Below are 20,465 nucleotides of genomic sequence, written 5' to 3'. Positions count from 1 at the left end.
AAAACAAATAGGCTGATCAGAATGTCTCTCCAGTAAAGCTGAGGTAACCTCTCTCATGTTCATAAATCAATAATTGGCTTTTTTATTTCGCAACAAACAAAGACTGCAACACCTCTGTGTGTTTCTCAGTATGTAATGTTACATTTATATGGTGAGAGCTATTCTTAGAGTGACCTTCCAGTTTCAGTGGCTTGCAACTCTCTGCTGTCTGTGTGCGTCGGTGTGTGTGATCTAGCTTGAGTCAAGAGAGCCTTAGGTCACGTCAGCTACCTTCTCATATTATGAGGGCCCACATTATCCAGATGAAAATTTGACAAGAGAAATCTGGAGGCACCATGTATGACCTAACGGAGCAAAGCAAAGTCTATGTCTGTGAATACATTTAATTGGATGGGTCATTCTTTTTATTTTATATTAGTTGCATATATATAGTTGTACAGCAAAACTACTAGTTATGTGATTAACAAGAATGCTATAATGTATTCATCTGGTATATTGCATTTTGTTTGCGTGTGTGTATTTGTGTTAAAACATTACAATTCAATTGTAGAAAGATTGCTTATTTTGTTGGTGCCAGCCCAGATCTCTAGTTCCCTTCCTGAAATAAATTGGCAACGTTGTCAGAAATATTTTGTAGACTGACTATCAAAATGGATGGATAGGAGTTGAAGTTTTGTTCCTGTGAAGCATGCCAATCAATTGATATAAAAACACTTCTTTCAAGAGAGGAAGAAGAAAAACTGTGTCACTATGTGTGCTCATGAAATCTCTTGAGGGGTGAAGCAAAAGTAGTGTAGAAAAGGTAAGATATTCGCCACACAATTGGTTTCACAGTCAGAGGGTTGCAGAATCCTGGACAGAGTAGACCTGATGTCCATGTTCAGAATCTCGCAAATGACAGATCAATTTGTCCCGACAGTGGTGAAGTGTTAAACTTGTTCAGATCAATAGATCTGTTTGGCAACATGATGCCTTGTTGCCCAACCGCAGCGTGCACAGTGTTTGTGTGACACGGCAGTTCAAGCCATAGAGACTGAGGAAGTGAAAATGGTAAACGAAGCCAGAAATGGTCCAATAGAACCAAAGAGGTCCAGGCTTGAGCAGAAAGGCATTAGCCGCCTCGCAGTGAGTGGTAATCAGTCACCTAAGGGAATCACAGGGAGACACAATGTCGGCGTTGTGTACAAAGATTAACAAAAAGGATCTATCTGAACTCTCCCTATGAGCCAGACTTGTGTTCGTGGCAGTAAGCCATGTGACAAAGTTTCCTTTTGTCAAGCTAAACACCCATTTTCCATCTCGGCCTTTCAGTCTCTGAGTGACTGCATTAGAACATAGTACTTAATACCTGGATATAGTTAATCCTGAGAAGCCAGAATAAAACAGTGCTGGAAAATGACTGCTAGTTTTCCTCCTCATTGAACACCACCTGCACGACAGACATTCCTGCAATTCTAGCTGGGAACCGTGTACCAAATGTATTTGCCACCGTCTGGGCTTACAGCTTTATATAACTTGTTGTTATTAGAAGCGAAAGCATCCTACCATTCATCATAACTGTAGTCAGTGCTTTTTACACAAGCTAAGAGAAGCAGATCTCATCTGCTGGTGTACAATTTTTCAGGCTCCAAAAACTCCAGGCTCCTTTCTGAATAACTATACTATCAGGTAGAAGTAGCAAAATAACAAATGCTTCTTTGTGTTTGAGCGATGACCCATACCCAACTTAAAATATTCCCTATTCATTCCCAATTACTAACCATGTTCAAATAGTATCATAAATGAACATCTTATAGCTTTCTATTGAACAAGTGTACTATTTTCTACCTTTTTATTTTAGGCACACCACCTGTTTTCATAATGAATGTATCCACTATTATAAATACTGCAGTAAAACTTCCGCTAATGTTGCTGTCTGAGTCAACATCCATCCATTATTTTGGGCTTCACACCATCTCTTTTCCCCCTGGGTATTGACTCAGCACAGCCCAGTATATAAATGACTACAAGGATACCGTATTTAGGGAACAGACCTTAGGCAACTGCCTCATTTTCCTAATAGGTTTCTACTCAGAGGCTCACATGGCAAAACATTCAAGCACTGTCAGTTTCCCTCACAGCCTACCATGCACATGTTAAAAAGTTCAAGCTGCTGATAATTTCTCGGTTGCTGCTCGGAGCAGGGGCTCAAGAATGGAAGTACTTCACTTGTTATAATCAAATTAACTGGGTGCACTGAGTCCGCAATGAATAAATTGCAAATCGCTATCATATTTCAGAGAGCTGCAGTCCAGTGCACTTTACTCACTGTTTTCTAATTTAAGCACCCTTAGTGGATGCTCCTGTTCTGTGTCAGTTACAGCAAAGTGATGTTCCATTTTACAGCCAAGATTACTGTCAGATTGGGATGCCAAGGTAAGGGTTTGACAGATCACTCCTCCAGAGCCGGCAAGATTGTTGTGCAACTGCAGTGCCTAAGAAATAAACTGTCAAAAGTATAACATAAAGATTCAAATAAAAAAAATACATATTTTTAACTTTGGCAGGTTTATTCAGAGCAAATGGAAGAGCCTGGGAAGGAAATAAAAAACCTTGTCCAGGCTGAAATGTACATTGGTGAATCTGAGCCCCAACTGCAGAGTCACTTCTCATCTAATAGGTTGTTGGTTCATAGTTCAAATAAATTGTCAAACAATCAGAAAGATTTACTTTCCACTGATGTTAAGCTACCAAACATATTGTTTTTTTACAAAGATAAATTGACTGGATGACTATGAACTAAAACCATAATAGGAACAGAACTATTAACTCTAACTGATTGTAAGATGCAGCAATTCTTGAGTCAGGGAAGGCAAAAACCTTATTTGAATACCTACTACAGAAAATATATTCTAATTTATGTATTAACTGATTTCTTACGATATCTACTGAAACTCTTGGATTGTTTTAATGCCCCCAGGTCACACCGTCAATGCAAAATAATGCATTTATAATGCAAATTCTGTAGTTAAATACTCGCTTGAGTGTGAGGTTTTTTTTATGTTTAGCTGAATATAGCTTTCATTAAGAGGGCTTTCTACTGATATATATACATCCATCCAAGAAACCGCTTATCCTGGTGAGGGTCGCGGGGAATCCCGGCAGGCATAGGGCGCAAGGCAGGAATACACCCAGGACGGGACGCCAGTCCATTGCTGGGCAACACACACACACACACGCACACACACACACACACACAGGGCAATGTAGAGAGACCAATCAATCTAACTCGCATGTCTTTGGACGGTGGGAGGAAACTGGAGTGCCCGGAGAAAACCCACGTGGATATGGGGAGAACATGCAAACTCCACACAGAGGCAGGAGGGCTAACCACCACGCCACCGTGCCACCCGTCAAATATACATGATTTTAAAAAATAATTTTGTAGCCATAGACATAAGATTACATTTGGTGGTTTCTGAGACTACTCAAGCAGTACTTTGAAAGTAAAATGGTTAAAGTGGCATTTCTGTTATTTTCTTCAATATATTCCAGGAACTGCAATGAAATATGTCTAGCATTGAAGTGCCTCATATTTACAGTGAAATACTATTCCCTCATGACCTTACCATACAGATGAGCTTCTATTTTATTAATCCTTCTTTTCTGTGAGGATTAGCAGGACAATGCTCAACATCAGGACTATAAACCAGTCAAACATCCTTTGTATTTCTGTTTATTATTTTATGGCATGCCTCAAACAAAAGGGATACCAATATCAAAAAATCAAATATCAAAATGCATAGGACTATTTCATAGTAATAGGTTGCATTTAAATTCAAAGGAATTAATAATGGTCATTGTTTTGTTTTGTTAATGAAAAGGTAGTGGAAGTTTTATTTTTATGAGGCAAGGTAAAGATGTTTGTCATACATGTTGTGTAACTCTCTGTAAAGTGGCTACTTCGTTCCTACCGCTGTAATGCCCGCAAAACGATTTCTTTGATAGTCTTATTTAAATGACTTGAACCAAATTCTCCAGAGACTGGGTCCAATTCCTTTTCTCGTCATTACTCACTTGAGACGTAAGCCTCAAGAAAAGGATTTTCCTCACCGTGTAACACAAACGCTGATTGTATTGTGTCTGAACTCCCCATCCGAAAAATAACGCCAATGCTGTTAATAAGTTTGCATCACTTTCCCATTTAACAGACTGACAAATATCTTGGTGATTTATAACCCAGCAAAAATCATCACAAAATGCCCACATTTCTTGAAAGAGACATTGAGGGATGCAAAATTACAGCACAGATGACAGCAGGCAGAAAGCATTTTATGTAAACATGCTCAGTTCTCTGCAACCCTGTAAAATATATTTGATTAACTGATGTGTTAGAAAAGATGGCCCTGCACTCTTTCTAGAATTACTGAAAGCTTTAGAGAAAACATCACATGCAAAGAAGGTTATCGGTTTCATTTTCTAAGCCATGGTTGTGATGCAAGACTGCTGTCTCTCCCAGTTGTCTTCTGCAATTAGAGATTTTCCTTTTGAAATGCAGATTATTTTATTTTATTGACACATCCGGGATTAGGAATTGTTCAACAGCATTCAGATTGTTCCCCAAAGATAAGCCTTTCATAAGCCAGTTATTTGGTCGCCAATGATTGGTCTTCGGGATGGCATTTAATGCAGTTCTGCTAAGTTATGTAAGCTAAAATCTAAAAAAGGTTTTTAAAACTGATTAGGAAAAAAATAAAATAAAAAAAGAAAGTGTCACCTGAGTAGAAGGAAACAAACATAATAAGACCTGTAAAAAACTAACGGCCATGCAAACACAACATGAAACGAAATTTAGACCAACACAGTACACAGTCCACCCATGGATAGAAGGATGGCTCCCCTCTACGTTATTTAATCTAGACTGGCTCTATCAGAGACATGGAGATCAGTAATTATTTGAAACTTTAATCTAGTGAGGAGGATACAGCTTGGGCTACAGCTGGTTTATGTCACTCTAAAGGGGCTTGATACTGAACTATTGCAAGTGTTTCACAGCTTTAAAATGTAGCAGTTTTTAATGGTTTTATTTTGGTTCTAAGTGTTAGGATTGTGTTTAGGTCCCATCAATACCTGTATGACACTGCTGGCAATATATAATTTCAAATTTGCTATTCAAAATGAATAATTCAAATTATAATGCAAACTTTAAATAATAACAAGACAGTTTCGAAAAATATAAAATAAAAAACTTAAATACCGTCAACCTATGCATGAGAGATGAGATTTTAAAACGAGAATACTCACAATGAAATGCTCAGATATTAATATATATTTCTGAAGAGCTGTTACAAATCAATGCTCTTGACTGCAGCTGTAGTGGGGGGTCTGGCTCAATTCCTGTTTTTTTGTTGTGAAGTATTTTTTTCTAGGTTGGGTCTCACATCCCCCACATTTCTTTATCTGCCCAGTTAAATAGATTATTCGTATGCATGAATTCATGGGACAAGATGAAGTGTGAATTGACCAACCTAATTATTCACTACCTTTCCCCGTCGTGCAATAGGAATACACAGGCCTCTTGCTCATTAAAACCGAGTATCTCTGCTCCCCCAGTTGGGAGGGATCATCTGTCAGCACTAGATATAGCAGCAATATGTTTCTGTGAAAAAAAAAAATGGCGTAGGTGTAAAATAAGCATTTCATTTCAAACATCTGTAGGTACTCCCTTTAATCTTTTAAAAGCAAGACTGTAAAGGGAGACATTTTATGCTGAGGAAAGCAAATTATTCTCCTAGACAAGACTGAAACCTGCAGAGCCTTCTACATGGTTTGTTACTTGAAAGCACCAGCCTTAATGAGATGGAATTGTCAGTAGATGATTGCTTTAAAGCACAATCAATTAAGACTAAGGTATGTTTCAAACTGATTAAAGATGCTTGAGCCACTTTTTTGGGGGGACTTTTTGAAGAAATGTATGCGTCTTGAATGTTGTTTTTTAAATCATCACCGGCAAAGCTTGCTCAGGCCATTTAAAGTGATAGCATTTCCTGCTGTCATGCATATTGTAAGACTGAGATGACAATTTACAATAAAGGGAATTCAAGACAGGAATTCAGAGATGACTTTAAGGATAAGACCTAATTCATAGTCATTGGAAACGCCATACATTCTGGGGCTGTCATCAAACAGTATAAAAGGGTTACATTAATAATATAAAAAACATGTATTAACACATCACATTAACACTTAAGCACCCTCAGGCCACAGATCAAAATAATTGCTCATCGGGGTGAAAGAATATCTCTGAAAAGTAGGTTTAAATATGCTATTAATTTTAACATGACTAACCTCTAAACTTTTCTTGGCCTTTCTCTAGTGCAGCCAGTGTAGAAAAGATTAAGTTCCCACGTCATAATAGAAAGCAATCAAAATTGCTTATGAAGGTCTGTGCTTTAATTAACGACTAGCTGCCCTGATAGACTCATGCTTCTCTCTCTGTCTCTTGCTCACACATTGGCGGCCTTCAAAATGTATGTTTTCCGTTAGATAAAAGCCTCAGCCATTATATGTTGAAGCAATTACACTCCACAAACAAGCTGCTGGAGTGGAATAGCAGACCCTGTAGCACAACCCAATATTAATAATTGTGATGGACAATACAATGTGGTTGCAGCCTTGCTGACAAAGCTGAATAAGAGCATTAACCTGCAGTTTCAGCTGGCAAAGGCTCGTTATGCTGTTGTACAGGTTAAAGTCATGTAAAGTTGATAAAAACAGATGTCACACTGTAGCACTCCATGAAACCTGCACGTTTAACAATGCCACCTGGAGGCATATACAATACGTAGAACTGCGAGTTTCTTTCATTATTTATTAAATAAGATACATGAGCTGCATGGATTGTAGAGCAAAATATGTCAGTGATTTTTGTCTGCGTGTGTTTGTGGCAGTGAATAAATGGATCACGTAAAGCATCACATAAATAACAATAGCCCATATATGTTAAAATGCAGACTGGAGAAATAGGCATCTCACGGTTTGAAAAGGACCGAACTGCTTTTTCCTAAGAATGTGAGGGTGACAAAGTCAACGCTGTCTTGTTGTATTTGCAACACAAATGCTTCTGCATTCGCAATTAAGGTTTAAATGGACCCAGGGGGCTGATCCATTATTCTACTCTGTATCAATATATACTTTTTCATTCTTGAACACTGTTATGAGAATTTTATACAGAAGTATTGTAATACAGTTAAATCATAATAATAATGCAGTAGTAGTGATACATATTTAACTTCTGAAATGCAGAAATTGTGTTAGCTTTACTAAGATTCATATATTAATTCAGATAATTAAAAAACTGTGGAATTTCTTCAGGAGAAAAAGCATGATTACTTTGTCCATGAAATTAGGAATAATCATCAAGAAACTTAAATCTTAAAGTCTGTCTCTTGGCATTGTTCCTAGCTTGGTATTGGGCTCTGTTGTTTAAAGAGTGCAGCATTTCAGATGACAGGATGATCCTACCTTGTTATGTCAGATCCCAGTTAGGATAACCTAGACCCAATCAGACAGAGCATCTGGACTGGTTTGTAGCTGGCAGAGATGGTTTTCAGCATGTGGCATCACCTTCCAAAAAGGATTTAGGACGTCATGGTTTTGTGCCTAGAGCGATCGCTATAGACTGTATAATATGCATGTTTACATCACATCATCGTCAATGTTATATCTCAGGGGCCTTTGGGTAGCTGCTGTTGTTGTTTTTTCTTGCTCCTCACAAGAGAAGCATGAATGGCTGCAGCAGAATGAGAACAGACATCTGAAGTCTGCTTGGGGAGGTGCAAGTTCATTCAGTCCATGTCAGTGTTTAAAGGAAAACACCAAAGACGTGACACACACAATTTTAATTACACACTGACAGAAAAAGTAATGGAACGCTTAACAGTTGATGTGATTTCAAACATCTAAAGCAAAAACAAAAATGTAAAACAAGTTGTTACTTTTCTTCCCCCTCTCTCACTACTTTCTTTCCTCCTCTCTCCTGCTTTCCTTCTCACAGGAGATTATGTTGTGTTGACAGTCTTCTTTGAGCTAAGCAGGAGGATGGGGTACTTCACCATTCAGACGTACATTCCCTGCACTCTAATTGTTGTGCTGTCCTGGGTATCTTTCTGGATTAATAAGGACGCAGTACCAGCCAGAACATCCTTAGGTAAAACAAAAAAATTACACTATGCTATTTTTTTTCTTTGAGGTTTTGCCAAATCATTATTTTTTATAATCAGTGAACCAAGTCCAAACAAACATACAATAGACATCAGTGGAATTTATGAACTGAGTTACTGCTAATTAATCTTTCTTTTAATGATGCTGAAATACCACTGGTGTGAGATGACCCTCTGCGAGAACAAAGGCTTGATGATTTATAATAAAGTCAGCCTTGATTGAGCTCTCTCTGGTAAATATGTTTTCCTGCATATTTTAATTAGACATTAATATGCAACACAGCGGGTGTTGCTTGTTCAGCATTTAAAAGCTGGTGTACCCTTAGCCAAAGGCAAAGTAGCTTAATGGAAGTTGAGGGTTTCCAGATTCTAAAACCCACATTTGTTTCCAAATGGGAACTTTCTTCAAAGAACCTCTGCCTTCCCTGAACCCAAATTTGAAGACAGCTTATTGTCCCCCAAAGGATTCCCCTAACACAAATCCTTACATTATAGCAGGACTATTTTTCAGCAGCAGCAATTTACACAACACAAAAATTATATTATTATAAGATAATTATTATCATAATTCTACTTCTACTGCCTACATACTACTATTAGCTAACTTGTATCAGCATTGCCTTCCATCACAAGAGTGAAAGGATTCTGTATGTTAGCAAATTGTGATCAGAGTAAAAAAAAAAAAAAATGCTGACGGCGAGTGTACGCTTTGAAAGTAAAGTCGCTCTTGGGTGTCTGCCATTAAAGATACAAAATATAGACTTCTCATGTTCAAGTTGGATGGGCACCATGCAATATTTCAATATTTTATATGGAAACTATTGTGATAAATTGATTTTAATATAAATGTATTTTCCTAGAGATAGGATGGCTTTTGAGTTATTAGTTTTGGAACATTGCATAATTATCTTTTATGAGGCAGTACCTGAATAGGCATTTGTGAGAGTTGGTCATGCTTTCACTACTCTGGTATCTTCATATTTAGAATACATATTGTCAGCCATCACTTTATAAGTCTAGTATTAATTGACTGCAGATATTAACATTGATTAAAAACTGCTTAATTTCCTTCGGAAAAGCATAGGGGGGTAAATGAGTATTAGTGTGAAGGATTAATGACTGTGACATAACGATTTTTAATCCTTAGTGCCATCAGACAAGATCACAATCATGCCATGCTCTGGCATGAATATTATAGCATTAATCTTGATTGCCAGTGTTGCATTAAAGATGTTGATTCCTCCATTTTAAACATAAACCATGTGTAAATTAGGGATCTAGGTTGATAAAAAAAAAGATTTCTAAATCATCCACAGATTAAAAGATGTCTGCAACAGACATGATGGTCTAGCTGTTTGTCCACTGTGTGTCTATAATTCATTCTGTCCTGTAATGGGACAGTCCTCTCTCTCTCTCTCAATCTGACATGGTCATGCTCTCGCTCTCACACACATATCCATGTAAACACCAGATGGTTTCCAGTAATGCCTCCTGGGCTTACCTTAACTCGACCACAACATGGATCAAGAGAACCATAGCAGTTGGTCAATTTACTCTTGTGGGAAATCATATTCCAGGCTATCGCTCCTTTAAACAGAAGAGTTCCGTCCTTCCCGTCGCTTTAAGCCATTCCATCTCCTTAATCAAATGCATGCGACACACTTTTTACACTGATAAATATTGTGTGTGATACATGCTTGTGTGTATGTTTGCACTGTATGTCAAATCAGTAGCATTTCTGAATGACTATCACTCTACACAGATGTCTTGGATTGGTTGATAAATCTGTGTCTTTCTTCGGAAGCTCAGAGAATGTAGCAGATTCAACTTGTGTCTTCAGTGTTAGCATCCACAAGTTTAAAACGAGTTTAAATGGCTTAAAATGACATTGTCGAAATTGAGAATGTAGAATGTATTAATGTAGAAAACTTATACAAAAACAAGATAAGCTAACAGATAAGCCAAATAGGAACATCTACTTTTTGTTACCCATTCCCTTTTTCTCTCATTTTAATTCCTTGCTTGTTTTTCATTAAATTGAAATTGCCTATAGAAGGTTCCCATAACATTTAAAGGTATAAATATATTATCCGACATACTTTTCCCCATACGAAGGATATTATACACTAAATCATATGCGACTGATCACTGGTTTGTCCATTCACAGGCATCACAACTGTCCTGACCATGACCACGCTGAGTACTATTGCACGCAAATCCCTACCCAAAGTCTCCTACGTGACTGCAATGGATTTGTTCGTGTCTGTCTGCTTCATTTTCGTATTTGCTGCTCTGATTGAATATGGCACACTGCACTACTTTGTCAGCAACAGGAAACCAAGCAAAGACAAGGACAAGAAGAAGAAAAATCCCGTGAGTACCTTGGCACACTAAGGTGTAGTACGTGCATTCATGTAGAGAACACTTTTGTCAAGCCAAATAAAATAATCTAATACCAAACTATTTGCCATCGTAATAGGAAAGTCTGTTTAGCATGCTACTTCTTACTGAAGAGCATTAATGTGTCATAAATATATTGAGTTTACCACAGAGAGAGAGACACTGTGTTTGTGACATTTAAAGGGAATGGAAAGATACAAAGCAGGTTTTGGATTGATTTATTGTGAATCTCTTGATAGCAAAGCACTGACAAACACAAACCATTTCCTTTGTAAGAGATTTTATTCTAATCGTTTTGAAAGCAGAAAAATTAAGTTCCAAGATGAAATGTAAGATGGCAAAAGACACTTCAGGTCAGATTTACTGCTTTACTCTTGATGTGCTTTTCCTTTTGCAACATATATATATGTTTTACAGTTATCAGTTATCAGTTACCAAACTGTCCAAGTTTTCAGACTGTCTAGGCCTGACAGTGGCACCCAGGAGGGTTGCGTTCTGCGTTGAGAATCGATCCTTACTCATGAACCTTATTTATAATATTTATTTTCTCCCTACAATCCTTAGTCCTAATTCATGCTTTAATTGGTAACTAAATAAATAGGTTATATCACTTTGTACTACAGAAGTTGTGTATTGTGTGATCTTAAAGCCTACTATTCAGTCTCTTCTTAAACTATAGACCGTAAAGCATTCCAGCCATTTCTGTTTGCAGACCTGTCTTCTAACCATAACGTTTTTATGTTATGTTTTTATTCTAATAGTGATTGTTATACATAAGGTGAACATTACTTCCTTGCGCCTAAGCAGTAGTTATGTGGCAGGCTTTTCAGTCTCAGGGCTGCAGTTTCTTCTGTTAGTGGATTGCTGTGTCAACACAGGTACATTTGGCTTTTAAGATGAAAATGACTAAACAATGTAAACATGTGTTAGCTCTCAGAGTTGGAGTACAGCAGTCTGTAGCTCAGCCAGGTATCAGGACATCAGGATCAACATCAAAACTGTTCCATGTATGCAATGAAATGTCTTTGAAAAGTAAACCTGGTGTAGATTCCAGTGTATATGTTACATTTTTCTGCATGTGTTTGTGTGTAATCTTCTCTTCTCACCTTGAGTTAACTTCTTGAATTAGAGGTAACTACTGTCTTTAAGTTCTGTTTGTTTTACATCTGTTCTTTTTTTTGTTTTCTTTTAATTCTACATTTTCTTTGTTTCCCGTTTCGGATTAAAGCTCCTTCGGCTGTTTTCGTCAAAGGTATATTGCTTGTGTCTGAATAGAAAATATTGACTGCATGTGTCTGCTGCATTTAGCCTCTTTGGTAAAGCACAATTCACCATTTATTTGTGGGCTAGAACACATTTCTCACAAAGAGAAATGCACATGTTGATCTTCTATTGCTGATTCACCATAGAGTAACTTCCCTCATATGAGCTAATGCAGCGATGCGTATTCATACAGTGACATAATCTGTGCATTATGATTGGCCGATATACTGTAGCGCTTCATAGACCCTGCTGGTAAAGAATAAAACACCGTTACTGTGGTGTTTTAATTACCATATGGGTTTTGCACTGTTCAGAAGTTTTGAACAGGATTATTGGCGGCACTTGCTTTTTTGTTTTTTGCTCATTTCCAAGCCAACCTGTCTGTGTCTCTTAGAGGCTCTAAAACTGATCCTTTCCACACAGTCAGCAGAGCCTTAACAGATTGAAATAGACAACCATACAAAGTGCTGAATCACTCTAGCCACCAACACTCGTGAACTTCATTGAGGTCATTTTCATAGTAAGGAGTTGTCAACCTTCTTTTTTTACCATTATTATTTCTAATGCACACTGAAAGTAATTTTATTAGCCCAGAACTGCAATGCTGCAGATGGCAGAACATATCAAGAGATTACATATCTCCTTCTTTGATACTGTCCAGAAAAAATAAGTACAGTGGTTAAAGGGTCATCGATCCTAATTCATACACCTATAGGAGCACTTTATTCAAAGACTTAAAGAGCTTTTGCTCATGCTGCAGAAGTGCCTGAATGATAAAGGAGAGTCCTGGAATACAGTTTGTAGATGTTATATTACCCGTGTAAAAGCCTCAAAGCAGTCTTTGAATAAAGTTACAGGAGCAAATGTAGTGTCTAGCCTTTCAACACATATAGGCTATATATGCAAAGGTTGTCTAATTTCATCCAGTTAAAGCTGCAGTTTTTGCTGTGTTGTTTGTGAATACAGTACATGCAGCAGGTTTTGTTTGTGTCATGTGCTTTCACTTGCTTTCTGTGTAACCCTTTGAGAACTGAGTCAAAATATCTAATGTGAAGGATTAACATGAAATCCCAGATTGCATTGTTCTTTAATCCGAGTGCCATGCTGCTGAAACTCTAATTAAAATCAACACATGCATAAAGAAAAACAACTGGGATGCAATGTTTAGTTTTCAAAGGGAGATTAAGTACACCTTGAACTAGTGCTGGGCAGATTCTAGAGAAATATACTGAAATACATGTTAATTCAGTTTAAAGTCAGGGATTTTATCCTATTGACAGAAAAGCTTAGCAAATATTAACTAAATTGGCACTTTATTTTAAAATTATATACATATATTTTATAATATATAATGCATCATAATATAATATTGTTCACACTAAAATAAAATATATACTTCAAAAAATGAACTGACAATGTTCGAAACCCACTGTTTTATATATGAAGCTAAGAAGCTATACAGTGAGGGGAAAAAAGTATTTGATCCCCTGCTGATTTTGTACGTTTGCCCACTGACAAAAAATGATCAGTCTATAATTTTAATGGTAGGTGTATTTTAACAGTGAGAGACAGAATAACAACAAATAAATCCAGTAAAACGCATTTCAAAAAAGTTATAAATTGATTTGCATGTTAATGAGGGAAATAAGTATTTGATCCCCTATCAATCAGCAAGATTTCTTTTATACAGGTAACGAGCTGAGATTAGGAGCACTCTCTTAAAGGGAGCGCTCCTAATCTCAGCTCGTTACCTGTATAAAAGACACCTGTCCACAGAAGCAATCAATCAATCAGATTCCAAACTCTCCACCATGGCCAAGACCAAAGAGCTGTCCAAGGATGTCAGGGACAAGATTGTAGACCTACACAAGGCTGGAATGGGCTACAAAACCATCGCCAAGCAGCTTGGTGAGAAGGTGACAACAGTTGGTGCGATTATTCGCAAATGGAAGAAACACAAATTAACTGTCAGTCTCCCTCGGTCTGGGGCTCCATGCAAGATCTCACCTCGTGGAGTTTCAATGATCATGAGAACGGTGAGGAATCAGCCCAGAACTACACGGCAGGATCTTGTTAATGATCTCAAGGCAGCTGGGACCATAGTCACCAAGAAAACAATTGGTAACACACTACGCTGTGAAGGACTGAAATCCTGCAGTGCCCGCAAGGTCCCCCTGCTCAAGAAAGCACATGTACAGGCCCGTCTGAAGTTTGCCAATGAACATCTGAATGATTCAGAGGAGAACTGGGTGAAAGTGTTGTGGTCAGATGAGACCAAAATCGAGCTCTTTGGCATCAACTCAACCTGCCGTGTTTGGAGGAGGAGGAATGACCCCAAGAACACCATCCCCACCGTCAAACATGGAGGTGGAAACATTATGCTTTGGGGGTGTTTTTCTGCTAAGGGGACAGGACAACTGCACCGCATCAAAGGGACGATGGACGGGGCCATGTACCGTCAAATCTTGGGTGAGAACCTCCTTCCCTCAGCCAGGGCATTGAAAATGGGTCGTGGATGGGTATTCCAGCATGACAATGACCCAAAACACACAGCCAAGGCAACAAAGGAGTGGCTCAAGAAGAAGCACATTAAGGTCCTGGAGTGGCCTAGCCAGTCTCCAGACCTTAATCCCATAGAAAATCTGTGGAGGGAGCTGAAGGTTCGAGTTGCCAAACGTCAGCCTCGAAACCTTAATGACTTGGAGAGGATCTGCAAAGTCGAAGGGGTCAAATACTTATTTCACTCATTAACATGCAAATCAATTTATAACTTTTTTGAAATGCGTTTTTCTGGATTTATTTGTTGTTATTCTGTCTCTCACTGTTAAAATACACCTACCATTACAATTATAGACTGATCATTTCTTTGTCAGTGGGCAAACGTACAAAATCAGCAGGGGATCAAATACTTTTTTCCCTCACTGTATATATAAATATCTTTGGTCATTAGATGATATTGGCTTAGGAACCATTTACTAAAGAGGGAGTCTATTTATGGGATCATATGTATAAGCCCCCATTTAAAGCGCAGGGGTCTGGGGGCGTGGACTCCATATGTTGTTATGACAATCTGTGGGAGTTCTCCCATCAACCTTTATTAAAACGAGAAGCGTCAGACACTGAATGGCTTGTACTGTTGTCTTGAAGTAAAGAAGTAATAGCATAAGCAGCTCCCCCTGTTGGTAAAATTAACATCACAGAGTAGTATTTCCAGGGATACAGAATTTAATTTGGTTTTCAGTGCTGGAAACACTTCTGAATATGCTACATGATTATTTATATATAAATGTATGTATAATATACTTTTCTGAGGCTAATTAAGAATACAAAATTACATTTCTATATATAGACTCTGGATTTGTGTAATATTGAAATCTGTACTGAACCTAAACCCACAAGATGGACATATTTATTTAAGCTCAAATAAGAACTGCCATCCACTGACCTCCCTTCAAAAAATTATGATAAAAAAGTACATACTGCAACTTTTCTAAGATGTGCTCAGTTTTACTGGAAGGTCAGAAATGCAGCCGTATTAATGAGTCTCTTTTAAATTGGACTAATTAATCCAATAATTAGTTGAATTAGGCAGCTCAGGTGGTTTGAAGATCTGAAGGAGTTACAGACCTTTAGGTCCAGGATTATACAGCCTGGTTTAAGAGGGAAATCTGAATTAAAGTTACAGAGATTGCTGTGTATCAAATCACATTCACTCTATCTGGTATAAGTATTATCATTCGTTTTGTGGTCGAATAATGTATTACAGCAAGGCTGTCGAAGGCTTGCCCAGCACTAGCACAATCACCCACTTGCTAAACAAACAAAAAATAATAATAATAATGGTTGTCAGCTTTATCACGCCAGATTTATCATGGGTTTTACCCAGTGATGTAATTTGCATATTTTTTTGCAAAAGGAAAAAAATCCATTCACTTCACATTTAGCCAGCTGTAAATCATTCAAATTCAGCACCTGCGATCAGTTTGGAAATTGTAATGCTGAAGTTCATTCATGCTTACAGATGTGTTTTTTTTCCATTTGCAAGCTACAGTGTGAATTGCATTCTTTAGAGAAAGAAAGAAAAAGAAAAAGATAAATCGGGCCAAAGCGTCTACCATGGCTTTGAGACACTAACTCGCTGTTTCCTTGCAAAAGCAGACACCCACTGTGGACATTCGCCCTCGTTCTGCGACTGCCATTCAGATGAACAATGCCACACACCTCCAGGAGAGGGACGAAGAGTATGGGTATGAGTGCCTGGACGGCAAGGACTGCACCAGCTTCTTCTGCTGTTTTGAAGACTGTCGGTCAGGGGCATGGCGGCACGGCCGATTGCACATCCGCGTCTCTAAAATAGACTCCTACGCTCGCATCTTCTTCCCCACCGCTTTTGGTTTGTTTAACCTGGTGTACTGGGTCTCATATCTCTATCTTTAGATTGAATATGTAGCTGGCCTTAACATACAATTGCAAGACCATATCTTTTTTGGCCGACTGAAACCTAACAAAAAAAAGCTTGCAGTCTTTCTGTTTTTTGTTTTGTTTGTTTGTTTTCTTATATATGATTTTTTTTTTTTTTTTTTAACAAGCATCAGTTTAGATTGATTAAGCAAAGTTGTAGCATATTCCAAGAGAATGTTATTCAATGGGTGTAATTTTTAAAATGATTAGAGGCAGAGGGAGAGAGAGAGAGATGGAGAGAGCTGCAGTTAGAATCTATAGTGCTTTACTGTCACAGCTGGACTGTTTTGCTGTCTTATAAATACCTCCATGTCGGAGACTGGTTTGGATTAATAGGACACAGTCAGAAGCTGTAACCTGAATCCAGTACTTGTGAAAACTAGAATAGAGACAGCTCTGGGCTGTGCTGTGATGCAGCTCAGGTATGGTTACAGTTAGGAGCTGAAGACTCTTCAGCAGGGTTTCAGCCATCTGCAAATGGGATTCCTCCCATGCAAGATGCCCCTCCTCAATGCCACTCCGTGTGTTTTATTTCAACCAGTGGCCATGCGATAACCCAAACAAGAAACCAAAAACTGGTTTCAGAAGAGAAAGAGTGATTTCTGGCAGTCAAACTGAAAATTATACAAAGGTTTTACTACATTTTAAAAATGTGAGCTTTTCTTAAGAGACTGATTACATTGTAATATCAAGAATTCTAATGTAGGAAGCAGATAAGATCAAAGAGGCTTCAACTTTCTCCTTCAGTAGTCTTGTGTTTTTATGATGATGATGATGCCAATTGTCAACTCGTGTCTAGGTCCCATTTAGTTTTTGTTAATATTTCTAAAACAGTAGTTGTGATTGAAATGTTTGCAATACACAAAAACGAAAGAAGAGGGAAACTGAAATATGGAAAATGGAAAAATAAAATCACACCAGTACGGTAAATAAGCACTTTAATAGTGGTACGGAAATGTATACAGTAAGTATATTTTTAAAACTTCCATTGATCATATTAGACTTACAGAAAAGACTGTGTAAAAGCAGTGGCTTGTTGCTTTTCAATGTATGGACAGGGCTAGAAAAATATATGGTCTAAGATCAAATGTAAAGACACTGTAAATATTTGAATATATTGTAGTGGTTTACATTTATTGCATGCATCTTTCAGGCCAAAAATGAAAATATGTATTATGGTCTTTTATTCTGTTGTCTATGGAGAAACTGCTGTAAATGAAACTGGACTTGATTTTAGTTTTTTTTTTTTTTTTTTAAAGAAAACAAGAAAATCAAAAAGAAAAGAAAAAAGAAAGAAAAATAAAACTCAACCAGTGTCCCACGCGCATGAGATCTAAGCAGGAAATAGTATCAGCTGTAGATTGAAACTGATCAAAACCAGACTACTCAACTACACAAGCAAAACAAGTTGCATACTGTACAATGTGACAATGAGAGTATGCTCTATTCCTATAGACTTTGTCCCAATGTCACTTGCATTACTTTTTTCTCTTTTTCAACAAATACTGGCAATGGTCTTTCAAAGAATCACAAAGAATATTTGGTCTGCTGCATCAAAGCTTGTCTTTTTGGCTGTTATTGCATAGAGAAAGAGAATGTTATTGATTTTTTTTTTAAGAATGATTTTTAAGTTCTCTGTATTCAGCTTTCCTGTGTCCTTCAAATGAACTTGCCAATAGCATTCGTTTTCTCATTGTCCCTATCTTTCCAACATGTAGAAATGAAGATTATTCACTGTGGCATGGTTTACAGTAATCCATCTCGTACACGTTACACATCTGTACTGCAAGGGACTGAATGAATGCCTATAGGTACACTGTGTACCTTAGCAAACAGACTAATAATAAGATAAATAGATAAACTGTCATATTACTCCTGCCCAGAAAAGGACATAACAAATAACTTGGACAGGTAAGTATTAATGTGTGTCTGCAAACAGTGTTGGGTTTTTTATGTTTGTTTCGTTCTCTTTCCAGTTTGTTGCCCTTATTTAAAAAAAGAAAACCTCTGAAGGAAGCCTTTATTGGCTTTATTGCTACGTGAAAATATCTGTTGGGAGCTGGATTGATACTTAAGCCTTATTCTTGCCGAGGAAAACACTGTGGAAAACCACCACTGGACTGTAATGTTGTACATAAGGGAGTGCCAGTGTTAGAAATATACTTTTTTTTTTTTTAATATCGAAATGCTCCAGTATTACCCTTCCAGAGTACATACACATATGTATTGCCAATTGGGTTAAATACCAGCTATTTAAATACCATCTGCAGGACGTTTTTGATGCATCATTAATATCAATAATAATTCATCACACTATTAATTACACTTGGGGTTTTTTTTAATTTAAATTTTTTTAATTAATGGCTAGAAAAAGCAACATGTCCCAACCAATAAAATTGTGTAGAAAAACCTCCCAAGTCCAAATAAAAAAGCTCAGTTTAGATATGCATACACGTAAATGCAAACAAAGTCCCCTTATATGACAGATATCAAAGTGGAAAAAGTCCTTGGTCAGTTGATTCTATTGATCCTTTCTTTCTGTTAAATGTAAAGTAATAAATCTTGTTATATTTTGTATTTTTTACATTGTGGTCTGCATACACACTATGTAGTTGGACCTGTTGGATTTGTTTTACTTGTTTGTTTATATAAAGATGAATTGTCTTACAATGTCCTCATTCAGCAGGCAATGAACTGAAAACCTGTAACGTATTTGTACTGTATGGAACTGTTCTATGTTGCTTTTTTCCCCGTTTGCGAAGCCTTTTTTTCCCCATGTAAGTCACTAGCAGCTTGTGAATCCATGGTTTAATATGACTTCTTCTGCCTGACAGTTTTCCAAGAATTATTAGTGTGATGTCACTTCCTTGTGTATGAAATGGACAAGAGTTTAAATTATCTCCGCATTGCTACGAGAATTGTACAAGGAAGATTCATCATACCGCTAATCCCTAGAAATGTGGAAGTCAGATCACCTCTTCAAAACACTGAAATCTTAGATAAATGCTTGTGAAGGAAACACAAGAATAGCTCCCTCTGGCATTCACTGGTGGTCCTGTGTATTACGTTCATATTTCCCAGCATTCAATCTACCAGCCTGGGATGTCTTTGTCTTAAGTAGAAAATTATCTATTTTCATATTCTGAACCAGATGGGATTCTCTGTGCCGAAATTGTGATTACAGGGGTTGATTGATTGCAACCTGCTTCAGACAATATTGTTTTCTTTCTTTTAGAAAATAGGGTATAAGTGTATGGGATAGATCCTAAAGTGCCAAAATCGAATACAATCATGATGATGTTTGCTGATGGACTACCATACACTTTCAGTGAACAAAATTAAGCCTTTGAATTTGAAAAATCGAATTGGCTTGAGAATTCTTCAAATAGTAAGTGTGGAGCACATGTAAATAATTTCTACTGTTGCCGATTTTGTTGTCAGACAAGTACAGAACATATCTCACTGTCATTACAGTGTTGGGCAAATATTATCAAAAGGCAAAATAAATCAATCTGAATCTGAGTGATCTGTTAGCTGTTTGCTATCAATGTATAATTCTTGAGTAGTCTACAAAAAGGACACTGATTTATGATTGTTCAGGTCTTCATGATATACTGTATGTACTAAAAAAAAAAAAAACCTTTTCATAAGGGAACTGCACACAGCTGTGGAATTTTACAATAAAATTGTTGCATTTAACAAAATATGGTGTTGGTGCAATGGAAGTGCTGTGCCATAAGAAACCCTTCTCTATCTATCACTATGTATACATAAATAAATAAACATACAGCACAAAACATACAGAAGACAGTGGGTTTTGATGATCTCTTTCCACTGTCACCCCCTCATCCTGTGAACAGTGCTGCAGTGGTTTGGTTTCGCAAATAAATGGTTCAACTAAGAAATTATGAGAGGAGGTGGTACGGACACTAGGAGCCATGGCTGGAGTAGTACCACTACACACAGCCCTAGTAAAATAAAGAAAGAACTTCCTGATCTGCCTTTAAAATTCATCCCAGAGATGTTCTAGTGTTTTAATAGGACTGGACTGTTGTGGTGACCTACGGATCCCTTCACACTAGGTAAAGAAATTATACTGTACAGTACAACTGAACGAAGAACTTATTGCAAACACTGCAG

General features: G+C 37.4%; 1 protein-coding gene across 2 annotated transcripts in view; it reads left to right on the top strand.

The window, feature by feature from the left end:
- The window catches only part of gabrg2 (gamma-aminobutyric acid type A receptor subunit gamma2), a 39,799-nt gene extending 22,221 nt beyond the window's left edge, over positions 1 to 17,578 (top strand). Inside the window, exons 7-10 of one of the 2 annotated variants that reach the window (XM_066716990.1) lie at positions 8,036 to 8,188; positions 10,369 to 10,574; positions 11,830 to 11,853; positions 16,023 to 17,578. In XM_066716990.1, coding sequence (XP_066573087.1) covers positions 8,036 to 8,188; positions 10,369 to 10,574; positions 11,830 to 11,853; positions 16,023 to 16,301 — 662 coding nt within the window. In that variant the 3' untranslated portion in view covers positions 16,302 to 17,578. Of the gene's footprint in view, positions 1 to 8,035; positions 8,189 to 10,368; positions 10,575 to 11,829; positions 11,854 to 16,019 lie in introns of both variants that reach the window. The other variant, XM_066716989.1, reaches the window with a different exon arrangement.
- The last annotated feature ends 2,887 nt before the right edge of the window (positions 17,579 to 20,465 follow it).

This window comes from Amia ocellicauda, chromosome 11 (assembly GCF_036373705.1).
Source record: "Amia ocellicauda isolate fAmiCal2 chromosome 11, fAmiCal2.hap1, whole genome shotgun sequence".
NCBI classification, from domain to species: domain Eukaryota; kingdom Metazoa; phylum Chordata; class Actinopteri; order Amiiformes; family Amiidae; genus Amia; species Amia ocellicauda.
The sequence above is the reverse complement of the archived record's forward strand: the minus strand, read 5'-3'. Positions and strand labels throughout refer to the sequence as shown.